The sequence below is a fragment of the Dipodomys merriami genome, unplaced genomic scaffold (genome assembly GCF_024711535.1).
Source record: "Dipodomys merriami isolate MVZ:Mamm:240054 unplaced genomic scaffold, mDipMer1.0.p SCAF_14, whole genome shotgun sequence".
Taxonomy (NCBI): Eukaryota; Metazoa; Chordata; class Mammalia; order Rodentia; family Heteromyidae; genus Dipodomys; species Dipodomys merriami.
Window position 1 is genome coordinate 27,255,777 of NW_027202715.1, and position 13,793 is coordinate 27,269,569.

The 13,793-nt window shown below is 36.8% G+C and overlaps 1 protein-coding gene across 3 annotated transcripts in view; it reads right to left on the reverse strand.

Annotated features, from left to right (window-relative positions):
* Positions 1-13,793, reverse strand: part of Bicc1 (BicC family RNA binding protein 1) — a 244,488-nt gene that overhangs the window by 150,055 nt on the left and 80,640 nt on the right. For all 3 annotated transcript variants that reach the window (XM_070021069.1, XM_070021067.1, XM_070021070.1), the window contains exon 2: positions 11,625-11,671. In XM_070021069.1, the coding sequence (XP_069877170.1) occupies positions 11,625-11,671 (47 nt within the window). The remainder of the gene's footprint in view (positions 1-11,624; positions 11,672-13,793) is intronic.

The window sequence follows — 13,793 nt, forward strand, 5'->3', positions numbered from 1 at the left end:
TTCGTTCAGATTGAAGCCCTTGGAACATTAAATGTACCTCTTCTCTCTTATTTCCCCAGGAAGAGAAGAAAAGAGGAGTTTGTGGATTTTCAGATGATGAGGAATCAGGTAATATTGTTGACAGATGATTAGAATAACGAAATGATACTAGAGTAAGAAATGCAAATCCATATCCCCATTAAGCACTAAAAAACACCACTTCCTCAAGTTTACTAATACATTCCTCTTAACAAACTGGCTGAGGCCAAGTAAAGCAAAGGCTCTCCAAACCCAGGGATAAGAACAGGGCACAAGCTTCTCAAACAGCACCTCCTACTGACTTGTGAATCTGCACATTTTCTGCACATTCCAGGAGTTGGAGGGGGGAGGAGGGTATGTAACAAGAAGCAATTGTAATTGCGAACAAATCCAAACCAATTGAGGTCAAAGTTTTCTTTTTCCCACAAAGAACTGAGGGTTCCAGTAATTCCAGAGTAAGCAGGCAGATGAGGATGAAGCTTTTCTAATTTGCTTTCTAAAAAAGTGATAGCTGATGAATTCAAGAAAGAGGCCCAAAGTTGAAATCGAAGCTTTTCTAATTGTGGCTCTACTTGTTTTTGTGACCCTCTAAATCCCCTCATTCCCCCAACTTATCAACACTTGACAAATAGGAAGCAAAAATTAAAAAAAAAAAAAAAGACTGAGTGACAAAAGTAACCAATGCAAAGTAGGGAAAAGACATATACTTGTAATAATACCAATTTCCTTTTGTATAAAAAAAAAGACTAAGAAATGAAAGACAGAATGAAATTTATTTTTCCACTGTTTATAAAATTCCAAAAGACCACTCTTGTTGGGAAGGGATTTATATTCAAAAGTTTTTTTAAAAAAAAAATTTAAGAACTACAACAGAGCCAGCTTAGAACAAGCCACAACTGCTAAACACACAAAATGAGAGAGTTACATTGAGGGTATTTAATAATTCAACTCAAAGATCAAGTTACTTAGTGAAGCATGAAGTAACAAAGTGTTCTTCTTAACTATTAAGGAAAACAGAAAATACTTCTATGCTGTACTGACCTCTTTGCAAGTGGGCCATCTACAAACTTCCACAAAAACAATATACTGAATAAAACAATATTAATAACAGTGGTCAGGAAAGAAGAAATCCTGACCTGTGAGATAACAGACCCTTCAAAAGCTTTATGGAAAATACAGTATTTGTTTTTCCCACATACCGTCGTAATAACAATTATCTTCTTATTCCTTGACTAACACTAACAAATGACAAGACAAAAGAAATATATTTTGAATGTGAAGATAATTCTTAGGTTGGGCACTATGGCTCTAGCTTATAGTCTTAGCTTAGCTATGGAGAGCAGATCTCCAAGAATGGCATTCAAAGCCAACCACTCTACTAAAAGGGGGCTCTATCTTCACCAATGGCTGGCCATGGAGGCTTGCACTTGTCACCCCAAAGACATAGGAAAGCACAAATAAGAGGTTCATAATTCAGACCATCCTCAGCATAATGTGAGATTTTTACCTCAAAAACAATCAATGTAAAACTAGGCCACTGAATTGACTCAAGTGGTAAACATCTTTCTTGCAAACACAAATCCCTGAATTCAAACTCCAGTAACATCAATAATAACAAAGTATGATTCTTAGACAGAATGTATGTTTATACAGACAACTCATAATACACTGGCAGAATTTAGTCTAACTATAAAGCTGTTTGCATATTTTAAATGACAGACTTAGGGGAGATATCTTACATGAACTTTAAGAAGATTGTTCTTAAAAATATAACTTCATCCTCAGTAGGTCAAGGCATTTAGACTGTTTGAGCTCCAAGTTTAAGACCAGTCTAGGCAACAAAGCAAGACTTGTATCTCAAAAATTAAGTTAAATGTGTAGACAAGCAGAAAAGGTCAAAAGCTATATACATCTAACCATATAAGACAATGCTAAGCGAAATGAACTCCAAGATATGGACACAAGAGTTTTTTGCTTTGTTGCTGTTATTTTTAATGTACTTATAATATACTATGTGATTCTTTTGTTTCTTTTGTATGTTCTTCCTCCATGCTATAACACCTGTTGTCACTGTATTTGATTCTGGTGCCCTGCATCTTGTATATACATTTTTCTAATTTGGGGAGAAGAAGGGAAATAACAAATGGTGAAACAAAGATACCCACTGTAACAATGAGACGTACAAGATACTATGTTGAAAATGAACTTTAAAACTTGGGGGTGGGGGGGAGTTGGAGAGGTAGGAAGGGAAGGGATAGTAGGGGAAAAACTAATGAGGGGGGTAATAACAATGCTCCATAGAAAATGTACTCATTACCTTAAACATGTTAACTGTAACCCTTCTGCATAGTATCTTTACAATAAAAAATACATAAAAATTAAATTCCACGTTTTTAAAATGTGGAATTATTCTTTCTTCAAAGGAGTTGCATGTACACAACTATGCCATTATTTAAATCTCTAGAAAAATCATTTATACATCTCCAGCTGATTCTGGTTTAGGCCTCACAGTGTTCCAACTACATCAGTGAGGAGAAGACTCCAGCAAAATCAGAAATTGAGAACCATCACAAACTTGGCCTGGTTTCTCTCTATCTGTTTTCTCTATTTTTCCCCCACATTCTCCTCTGGAAATGGGTTCCTGCTCCTACCAGCTTCTTCACTCTTATCTCTCTTTTATATGACATTACCTCATCCTACCTCACAACATCTCCCACTTCTACTCAGGCCAGGGTTTTGCTTCTCTAATCTACCAGAGACATCTAGCTCAGCTGAGTTGTCCATGCTGTCACACAGGTCATGGCCTTCTCTGACCATCCGGTGACAGAAGGTTCTCTACCTGGCTTTGTTGCCCACATCAATTGTGGCCAGAAGACCCAACAGCAAAATCCTCTTCCACCAATGAAGGAGAAACTGTAATAGAAGGTCACAAAAAACACAATGTACATAAACAGAAAAGGATCATTCAGAGGCAAAAGCAAAGGTGAGAATCAGCAGAACCACAAGTCTATGTGTTAGTCTAAACAGAAGTAATCTTTAAAAAAAAATAAACAAAAGGCTTAAACATGAAAAAAACATGGAATGACAACAAATCATGACTCAAGTCTCCCACACAGAATAAAAATGTAAAATAATTATCAGAGTTGCAAATATCGTAGTGACAGTGATTAATATGAGTTTGAAATCCAACAATTTAAAGCTAACAGGCAAGACTGTGAAACCATACTACTTATGGTTATACTGCATGAATCTACCTCGCCTTCCGTAGCCCCTCTAATACACTACAACTCTAATGGAGAACCCTAGGCAGTAGAAACTGGAACTTTCTCATTGGTTAGGCTCTACTCAAACTACTGTGTCCACATGTGTTAGCATGTTTCAAATGGGGCAATGATTTTTTTCACTGAAAGTAAACAGAATGGTAAGTGGTCTGGGAACTCAAATGATAGGTAAGAAAGTATTTTTAGTAAGAAGAAAAGGGTGTAGACATTTTTTTAATCTCCAAAAATTTTATACCTCCAAATGACATCCCAAAACTAAATAGAGGAAGAAATTTTTCAAACTTTATAGCAATGCATTAAAAATGACCTATTGTGTAAAATACATGAGACTGCTTTAATCTTTATAATTGTTATAGTAATATAGAAGGCACTCTGGTACTTGGTCAGAACTGAATTCTCAGACTTCCTTTTTGTAAAAAAGGAGCCCATTAATTTAAACAAATTAATGAATTCATGGGTAATCTCAACTCTATTTATTATCATCTGCTTTTATCCACATGAAGATAGTTGTCATGAATTTGAAAAACTTAGCTACGTGTGGTAACTCATATCTGTAGCCCCATTTGTTTGATGAGCTGAGTATTGCTTGGGCCCAGGAGTTTGAGACCAGCTTAGCTAACACAGTGAGACACTTATCTCAGTAATAATAATAATAACAGTAATTCAAATAGTAGTAGTAGTAATAACACTTAAAAAATCTTAAAACCAACCATAATCTCACCACTAAGGGAGCCACTCTTAACATTTTGGTACACATGTCTATAACAAAATTTGGGCCAACATATTTACATACATTCATTACTGATTTTTGTATTTATATATGGTAAGCAATTTACAAGTCTTTACATATTTACCCAAAGATGCATGGTTTTTAATGCCAACACAGTTAGTGATCCAATATATTATACTTAAATCATTATGTTTTGAGCACTTAGACTGTCTAATTATTATAACATTGCCACATGAACACTTAGGTTACTTTATTATAATACTTATATAATAGCTATCTTTACACTTTGATCCTCAGACACATCTCTGAGAATGTTCTATGTATATTTTAAAACTAAATTTGATCTATGCCTAATATATAAAAACAATTTGAATCACATGACATGAAAACACCTAACAGCGTATACACTCAAGAAACTATGGGAACAAATGCAAAGATCCAGTGATTAAAACTCATCAGTTTTAATCTCTTATTATTACTAATGCCATTATCTTCAAAACTGTTTCTTATCTATACAAAAATGTTTAATTGGCAAATTATCAGTTTATGGTGTAACTTTCATTCATCTTCACAATGTGGGAGTAGTTTGGGGATTTTATTATCAACCATAAATACAGAAGCCAGCTTATATGTCAAGATCTTTCAATTAAGGGTAGTGCTGACAACAGCAATGTTAAAGTAGACATTTAATCTATATGGAGAATGCATTTTACAATGTTATAAACCTCTAAAGACTAACAGCACCAAATATCTTCACTAAGCCTGTCCATGGTAACTTAACACCGCAAGTCAATAATCCAGTCCTGTGTTATGACACTTCTTTAAAAAATCCATTTTTATTAATTTGATTTGATTTTCTATTTAACCAATGCTGTGGGTTTGGTTTCATGCAGAGAATTCATTGCCATCAATAATGACAAACCTATCATGAGATGTTGATTTAAAATGATTATTATTTACTTAAAAACTCTTACTTGCAATTAGGTTCTAACCATTAAAACTTTAAAAGATTCTTAGTGACATTTCTTTCTTTCTGAAACAGGAAATGGTGTATTTTTATAAAGTTGCTGCATGAACTATCTGCCACAAAATAAAAGCTGAGAACACATCATCAGGGTGGAACTCCAGGCAGGTGCCTCTTCAACTTGCTGGGGGAACAGTGATTCAACACATGAGGACAGAACTCGGAGGAGAATAAATGGTGAATTTGTCCTTGTCTTAATCTTTTCTTACTGAACTTTATCTAATAGACTGGATGGACAGCACCAACATATCATTGGATATAAAATTAGGCCAAACCTTATCCATAACAGCTTTATAGAAAATGATCAGACAGCCTTGGTGCTAAGAGATTCCTTTATTCCAAGCCTTGTGAAAGGCCAATGATTGCTACTGAGACAGTTAGGTAGCCACATGGTCCGTTTTTGCATGTTAGCTGTCAGAACTAAGTGTCCATTAGTAATAACAGCTATTGGTGCAATCATCTTTGGGACCAACACTGCAACACTAAAGACCTTTCTCAACAAAACTTCTAAAACCACCACATCAAACACTCTGCTGTGTATCCTTTTGTAAATGTGAATTGCAAACCATTAAAAGTATTACCAATTGAAACAAATACATTAAAGCTTTAAAAATATCCTATTGTTAATTAAATCCACTTTTATTTTTTATGTTGAACATATTCAATGTTAAAAAAATGTACATTCATGGGCTATAGTTAACTTGCAACATAATTTTAAATGGCTTTAATTTTTAATTTAATTTTAAATTTTAATATACTTTTTTGTCAATTGTGGGGCTTGAACTGAGGGCCTAAGTGCTGTCTCTGATCACTTTTGCTCAAGGCTGGCACTCTACCACTTGAGCCATAACTCTACTTCTGAATGTTTTGGTAATTTAGTAGATATGAGTCTCATAGACTTTCCTTTCTGGGCTGGCTTCAAACCATGATTCTCAGATCTCAGCCTCCTGAGTGGCTAGAATTAGAGGTGTGAGCCATTGGTGCCTGGCTAATATACATTTTATATCGAATTTTATTGTTATTATTAGGATGTTGCACAGTAGGGTTACCATTTCATAAGTCAGGTGATGAGTGCATCACCCCTTCCTTCACTTTTTCCCAGTATTCCCCTCCCATCCCTAGTTATCAGTTCATTTTTCACATAGTGTATGTACTGAATACATGACTTCATTTCTTCACCCTTCCTCACTCTCTTTCTGCCTTTCCTCCAAAAAGACGAAAGAAAGAAAGAAAGAAAGAAAGAAAGAAAGAAAGAAAGAAAGAAAGAAAGAAAGAAAGAAAGAAAGACAGACAGACAGACAGACAGACAGACAGACAGACAGACAGACAGACAGGAAGGAAGGAAGGAAGGAAGGAAGGAAGGAAGGAAGGAAGGAAGGAAGGAAGGAAGGAAGGAAGGAAGGAAGGAAGGAAAAAAGCTAAACCAAATGACACTACCAAAAAGAAATAAGAAAGAAAACATGTTTCCATTTCTGGAATTCATTTCAATAAATAGTATTTTAAATGTTCAGAGGAGTTACGCCTTTGGGTTCCTCCCATTAGGGTACTGCCTTTAATCTAATTGTGTGTGAATGTCTATAGTCTTATAGAAGTTATCATGTCCAGTTGCATTTTAGATCTAGCTAACAGAATCTACTTTTAAATAATTAAGCAAAAAAGTACTATTACTATAGGAACATGATTCACTGAATACATGAAAAATAATGCCCAGTGGAAAAAAATACATGTAATTTTATCATCTGTACTTCCCCTCGAATAAAAAGATTCAAGTTGACCCCATCTAAGACCACCTTATGTACTTATTTCAAGACACAGGGGCAGCCCAACTTCCCTTATAGAAACTTTCCCCAGCAGGCAACATTTGCTACTTTCCAGTTTCAAAACCTATACGGTAATCTATTTGTCTAGATTTTAAGGGTGATAGAAATATATCACATAAGCCAACAAACAAATTTACTGTTAGCCTTGTAACAAAGTATTTAGGTCAGTTTTCCAAAGAAACATCTAGTTTATGTTTAAAAATATAAAATATCCTTTTGTTAAAATATATGATGTGTACTTTGGGGGGAAATGCTGAAAACAGTCCAATGCAGAAGAAAAACCTGGACAATGTTGACTGGATTTTGTCTTCTTCAGCCATGGGGACAACAAAATCTTAAAGAATTTTGCTTTGGTGAGTCACACTTGTAATAAAATCACTGTACCCATCCCCACCTTATGTACTGTAACACATTTTCCCCTCCAAGATCTGAACATAATCATTTTCACAAGAGGAAAGAAAAAAAGTGATTAAAAGGAAACAGGACAGACAGTGAGTAAGCCATGAACAACTGCCCAAAAAAACAAAAGAATCCGGAAGATCATTTCCATGTGTTTCAATTATGTAGCGTTACCATTAGAAGTGGACAGAGAACGGAGGAGCATACTGATAAAAAACTGCATTCATGCCACCTTTTTTGAAGCATAGAGCCAAGTATGAAATATACAATCACTGAAGGACTTTGTAGCTGTAACACACACACACACACACACACACACACACACACACACACACACACACACACACACACACACACACACACAAAATCAAATAGGAGGATTTGGACTATTCCTCTAAAATTTTATGTTGAAGTGCTGATCAACAGGATCAAAAAATGTTCCTGCATTTTGACATAGGTTCATTGTAAATGTAGTAAGACTAGACCAGAGTAGAATGGCCCCCAATGCCATGTGGCTGGTATCTGTATAAAAAGGGAGAATTTGGACACATACACAGACGGGCAAAATGTCATATGAAGATGAAGGCAGAGATCTGGTTGATGATTCTATAAGCCAAAGACCATCAAAACAGCAAACATCATTTGTATATAATCAAGAAGGAAGGCATGGAATAGTTTCTAACAGTCCTTACAAGGAACCCGACTTTGTTGGCACCTTGAATTCCTAGACTCCACAACTGTAGGACAATAAGTTGCTTGTGGTTTAGCTACCCAGTTTGTGATGTGATTAACCTAATACACTAATATAAAAAATTTCAAAGTATGCCACATAAAGACAATCACTTCAACATTTCCTTCCTAGAAGACAGTGGCTTTTGGTGGAAAGTGGTTTGCTTTTTTTTTTTCTCTTAATTTTTTTTTTGGGGGGCCTGGTCATGGGGCCTGAACTCTGGGCCTGGACGCTGTCCCTCAGCTCTTCAGCTCAAGGCTAGCGCTCTACCACTTGAGCCACAGCGCCACTTCCAGCTTTTTTCTTTTTGCTTATGTGGTGCTGAGGAATCGAACCCAGGGTTTCAGGCATGCAAGGCAAGCGCTCTACCACTGAGCCACCTTCCCAGCCCCTCTCTAAATGTTTATGGCATCTCCTTCCCTCCCTCTCCTTACTGCATTCAGATTACTTACCTAAGTTTTCTCTAACAAAATGTGAGAGTGACCGACATAGCTCTCACTAGGTCTGATCCCAGTAGCCCTCCTCAATACTCTCATCCTCTTTCTTACCAGCTCATATTTGGTGATAAACAGCTTCTACCATAGAGATAAGGCCCATGCCTTAAGAAACAGCCTGAACATAACATGAAAGAAACCTGGATCTCTCTAGCAGAAAGCAAGGTACAGAGCTACCACTAAGCTGGAATATTTTCTCCAGAATGTCATAAGCCAGTTAAATAAAAGACTATTCTTTGAGCCACTCTATTGTTGGGTTTCTCTGCTATAAGAGCTTACTTAGCCTTTTGCCCTCAGATAGAGTCAAACAATAAAGTATTTCAAATATTTGCAGCAAAACAGTGCATAGGAAGAATGATAGATATCTGGGAAAAGCTAACTGACTATAAAAGAAGCTCATTGTAAAGAAAGAAAACCAATTACTACCACAGCTTAAAAAGGTAAAACAGTAAATTGGTCAAGTTTACACTGTTAAATTCAAATTTAAACTCTGTGGACATCTACCAATTCTTATCCTGAATATTTAAATTTTTTGTTTTCTAATTTTAAAAGTTTAATGAGAGCTACTTAAATTGAATTTAGCATAATATAAATAGCATAATCATATTGATTCAACTTTTACATATGTGTATGTGCACAAAACACAAAGTAGCATATAAATGCCTTACATGATAAAGCTATATCCATAATCTTAACCACCATCTTAGAGAAGGAAGGATCCTTTCAGATTTGGAAAACATTTATAAAAATAAAAATGCATATGAAGGGGCTGGGAAGGTGGCTCAGTGGTAGAGCGCTTGCCTTGCATGCATGAGGCCCTGGGTTCGATTCCTCAGCACCATATAAGCAAAAAGAAAAAAGCCAGAAGTGGCGCTGTGACTCAAGTGGTAGAGTGCTAGCCTTGAGCTGAAGAGCTGAGGGACAGTGCCCAGGCCCAGAGTTCAGGGCCCACGACCGGACCAAAAAAAAAAAAAAATGCATATGAACTTGGAACTCAACTACATGGAAGTGTGCCCCCTGCCCACCCCCCACACACACATACAGACTGAGGTAGTAGGGATTGAAACCAGGGCCTCTTGAGCCAATCCCCAATCCTACAAACAAGTTCTAATTTTTGTTTGACATATTCATCCAAGAATCGGAACAAAAAAAAATTCCAATACGAATAAGCACACAGGTTCTTCATACATGCATTACTCTAGGAGAAAACATTTCTTCAAAGATGCTGATAAGCACCAGTCATGATGAGATTTTTTTTTCTCAAATGTTTCTCAAAATGTGAATGTGCAATATTCCCTTACATGTTTCCACTATGTGAAAGGGGAAGACATGTGACGAGAGGAAAATTCCAAGAGGACAATTCCACTCTTCTCCATTACTTCATTCTATGGTAGATGAACCACAGTATCTACATCAGTCCAGTGAAAACACTGAATATTACTCTGCTGGAACTTTATTAAGTTTTTGTTCCAGGATGAATATGCAAATGCTATACTGACCCCTATTTATCAAGAGGACACTTTCTATTGCACCAAAGAAGAAAATGAAGAGATAAAAATTACTCTCATTTACAGAGACCTCACTAACCTGGAACCAGGGATGAAATCTGCAGTTCCAACTCAGGGTTTGTGGGATGCACATGTGTTTCTAGATTCCAACATGTGTTTTCATTTAAACCACTGGAATGTATATATGGCTCCACAAAGGGTGATAAATATTAGCAAATCTTCTAAGAATGAAACTGCTTTATTACAATATATATCAGGTTCGGGTTCAGCTTTTAGATTGTCTGAAATGCACAAAGCAAGGGAGTCTGCTTTTTACATTTATCTAAGAGTTAAAGAGCAATGAAGTTTTGAAACTGTTCTACAGAGAGCATCTATTTATACCATCGCAGCCAACCAGATGCAAATCTGGGATTCTACTATTTGTCTTCTCTTGCCTTGTCTTTTGTTGGCAAGCCTGATCCAATTAAACACCAAGCATTGGGTAGAAGTTGGATACTAACCAATGTCCATTAATGCCATACTGAAGGCTCAACCATAGTATCTGAAATTCAACCACATGCACGTAAAATAATTATAGAAAACTGGCACATTCTATCCTGTCAGCACAGCATTGCTAAAATTTGTAAAGTTTAAATTCCTTTAGGAAAGAGTTCCCTATAGAAGGAAGGCTCTTTATCACGCAAGATGGCATATCTCACATAGGACAATGAATGAACTCCTCACCTGTCACAGACCCGCCAAATGTCTGAAGTACACTGCCATATGAATTCATCCACATCAGAGCCTTCAAACATCCTGTTTATTTGCCTAGAATGTCCTTTCAGTTCTTTATGTGCTTAACTTCTGTCTTTCTGAAAACATCAAGAGCCCTTGCTAACCTCATAGACAAGGGCTGCTTATCCCTCTGCAGCCCCAGCCTCTCCTGATATCTTCTGTGACTGGAAGAGCACAAGTCGGTCTTTTCAAAAGGAAGGGCTTCTTTCTTTGTATAAAACGTGAATTTTAGGAAACAGGTCTAGAGTCCAAGTACCCTTCATCATTTCTCGTAAGCTTTTTCAATCAGTTCCAGCTGCTAGTTCCCCTGGCTACGTATGACTGGCCCAACTAGCCTTACAGAAGGTCAGAACTTTCAGGGGGCAGCAGGGACAGAATGGGCACAGTGACCAAGCATGAGTAAACATGTCTCAAGAGACACCTTTCAAGGATTATGCTACCCTGCCATAGTCATGCTTACAGGAAATAAGAAAAGCTGTAATGGATCCTTTCCACCTCCCAGGTCAAACACGTTGGAAAAGGAGGAGAGATCAAGAGTGGTAAAGGCACATAATCAGGACAACCCTGTATGGGTTTCAGTGGGGGAAAAAATACACCTTACAGTAAAACTGCCTTCTCACTTTCAAACAAACCCTTCATTAGGCTTGTCCAGAAGGAGCCTAGTTGGAAAGGTCAAGTCCCATACCACATTCCTCCCCTTTGCTCACACTATTTCCAGCTAAGTGACTGAAACCTACCCTTCTTTCTGTGGAAAGGGGGCACTCAGGGACATCTAGTGTTGCTGCTGAGGCAAGGAAGTCAACCTCGACCTATCTATCTCCAAGACAAGAGTAAAGAGCAACCTACCTTTTGGAAAAAGTCTTCCCCGCTCCTGCCTTTTCCTTCAGCTGCAGCTGTAAGCAAAAATGCATAGCGTTAAAATTCTTTCTTTTTTAATTTATGCATCCAATAAAACCCTTGACCCTCAGGTCAAAGAATACAAAGGTAAACATGATGCCATCCCTGAAGTCCCAAAGTTCCATGTGCTTCATCAGGGGCTGCCAAGTTGAAAATAAAATACTGATTCCCATCAGTATTGCACATCCCTAGATTAAAGACTCCACACTATGATGAAAGTTACTCTTTCATAATGAAGGAACCTATGAATAGATGCAATGGTCAAAGTAATTGACAACAGAGCTCCATGAACTTCTTAGGCATAACAGATCCCAGGCACAAGGCTGTCTTGTCAGGAGGAGGCTCATCCAACATGACCTACTTCTGAGGTGGTTCAGTTTCATACTATAGTAACTACATAATCTACTTGGATTTTAGTTGGCACAGTTTACATTTTAATCTATTTCATCCATATATGCATAGAGAAAAACAAAGTAACACAGAAATTAGCCAACAGCAAACTTCATGTAAGATTATTTAAAAGGTTACTATATTTGAATATTAATTTTAAATATAAATGGTACCCTATAAATGCCTTCCATGGTCTACTGTATATAAAATGGATGATATCTCCTTTTCCTCACAGGAACTCAATTTGACAGTTAAAGTTTCATGACACAGTTACATTCTACTGCAGAAACTTCCTTCAGAATAAGTATCTGGCTCACAACGAATTCATAATGTCGCAACTTCAAGACGCTCCTTAACTCCCTATCCATCAAATCTCTAACAAGACCCCAGAGAATGAGCCTTTCAATTTCAGGATGTATATGAAAGGGACAATTTCTGTAGTTGAACTCAAACCGTAATAAACTCAAATCAGTATAGGGGGAACTACTGTACAAGAAACTCCAGATCTGAGCTTAATGTATTTTTTTAAGTACTGCTATGTCTATTTTCCAAGATCCTCAATCCCCTGGTTCCTCAGTTCGTGGTTTGATTACTGACTCTGATGTCAGCTATGACTGTTTAGGCCCAGTCATTGCAATTCCAAGAAAATATCCCTTCTTCTTCCCCAGTTGCCCGGTATCTTGAAAGAGTCTGACTCCAAGAGGCATAGCTGTCAAGCCAAATAGAAGCCAGTCAAGGAAAGCAACAAGAGAAGCCAAGAGACTTCTCTTTCCTTAAATAGGGATCTTTCTGCACCCAAATGTGAGATTCTTATTCTAATTCTCAAATGCACTGTAAATTCCTCAGTGTGAAAATATAAATTCTTCCAAATGGGGATTATGGTGGCTTTGAGATCAACATAAACTTAAGATATTTTAACTGTTAATTTAAAAATCTGGTAAAGAAAGTAGAGCATGTGTTCCACTGTTTTAGTCCACAAATACTTGGTCTCTGAGCAATGAATAGCACTAGACAAGTTCCTTCCTTCATTCAACTTAAAGCCCTAACCTGAATCAAATTCAAAGCATCCCAGCTAGGGAGATAAAGCCAATATTAAAATTCTATTTTACTGTCAACTCTACAACAGATTGCAACAATATCCAAATTAAACTGCTTATATATTTAAGTTAGCTATTCTTGTTCTCCACAAAGCACTAAAAAGGGTAGTCATTTTACTGTAAACCAACAATAAAGTTGAACAACTATCATAAGAATAAGAGTTCTTCTAGGGAGACCAGTGGAGGGAAGAAATATGAGGCCTGGTAATATCTTGACCCAAATCACTTCTTTTTCATTATGTTTAGACGGCAAAATGCTTGCTTTAAAATAAGTCAAACTTATAAATGCGTTAGAAACACATAACCCCACTGTACAGTATGTTCACAAATAAAATAAAATTAAATTAAAAAAATAAATAAAATAAAATAAGTCAAACTGCATATATCATGGCATCTCTCAGCCACTGAAATCTGATTGGATTTTGTGGCAAAATGGTTCTATTGAGTCTTGCTAATCTGTATGCTAAGACTCAAGATCTTCATTATTCCACAATCACGTGAACACACACAATGATGTAGCAGGTTTGTTTGTTTTTTTTACTGTCTCTTTCAATATGACTGCCAGTGTCCCAGAGTATATTCACTTGAATGTAAAAAGCTATGGGTTATTCCTGCCACTGAAAGTAATTGC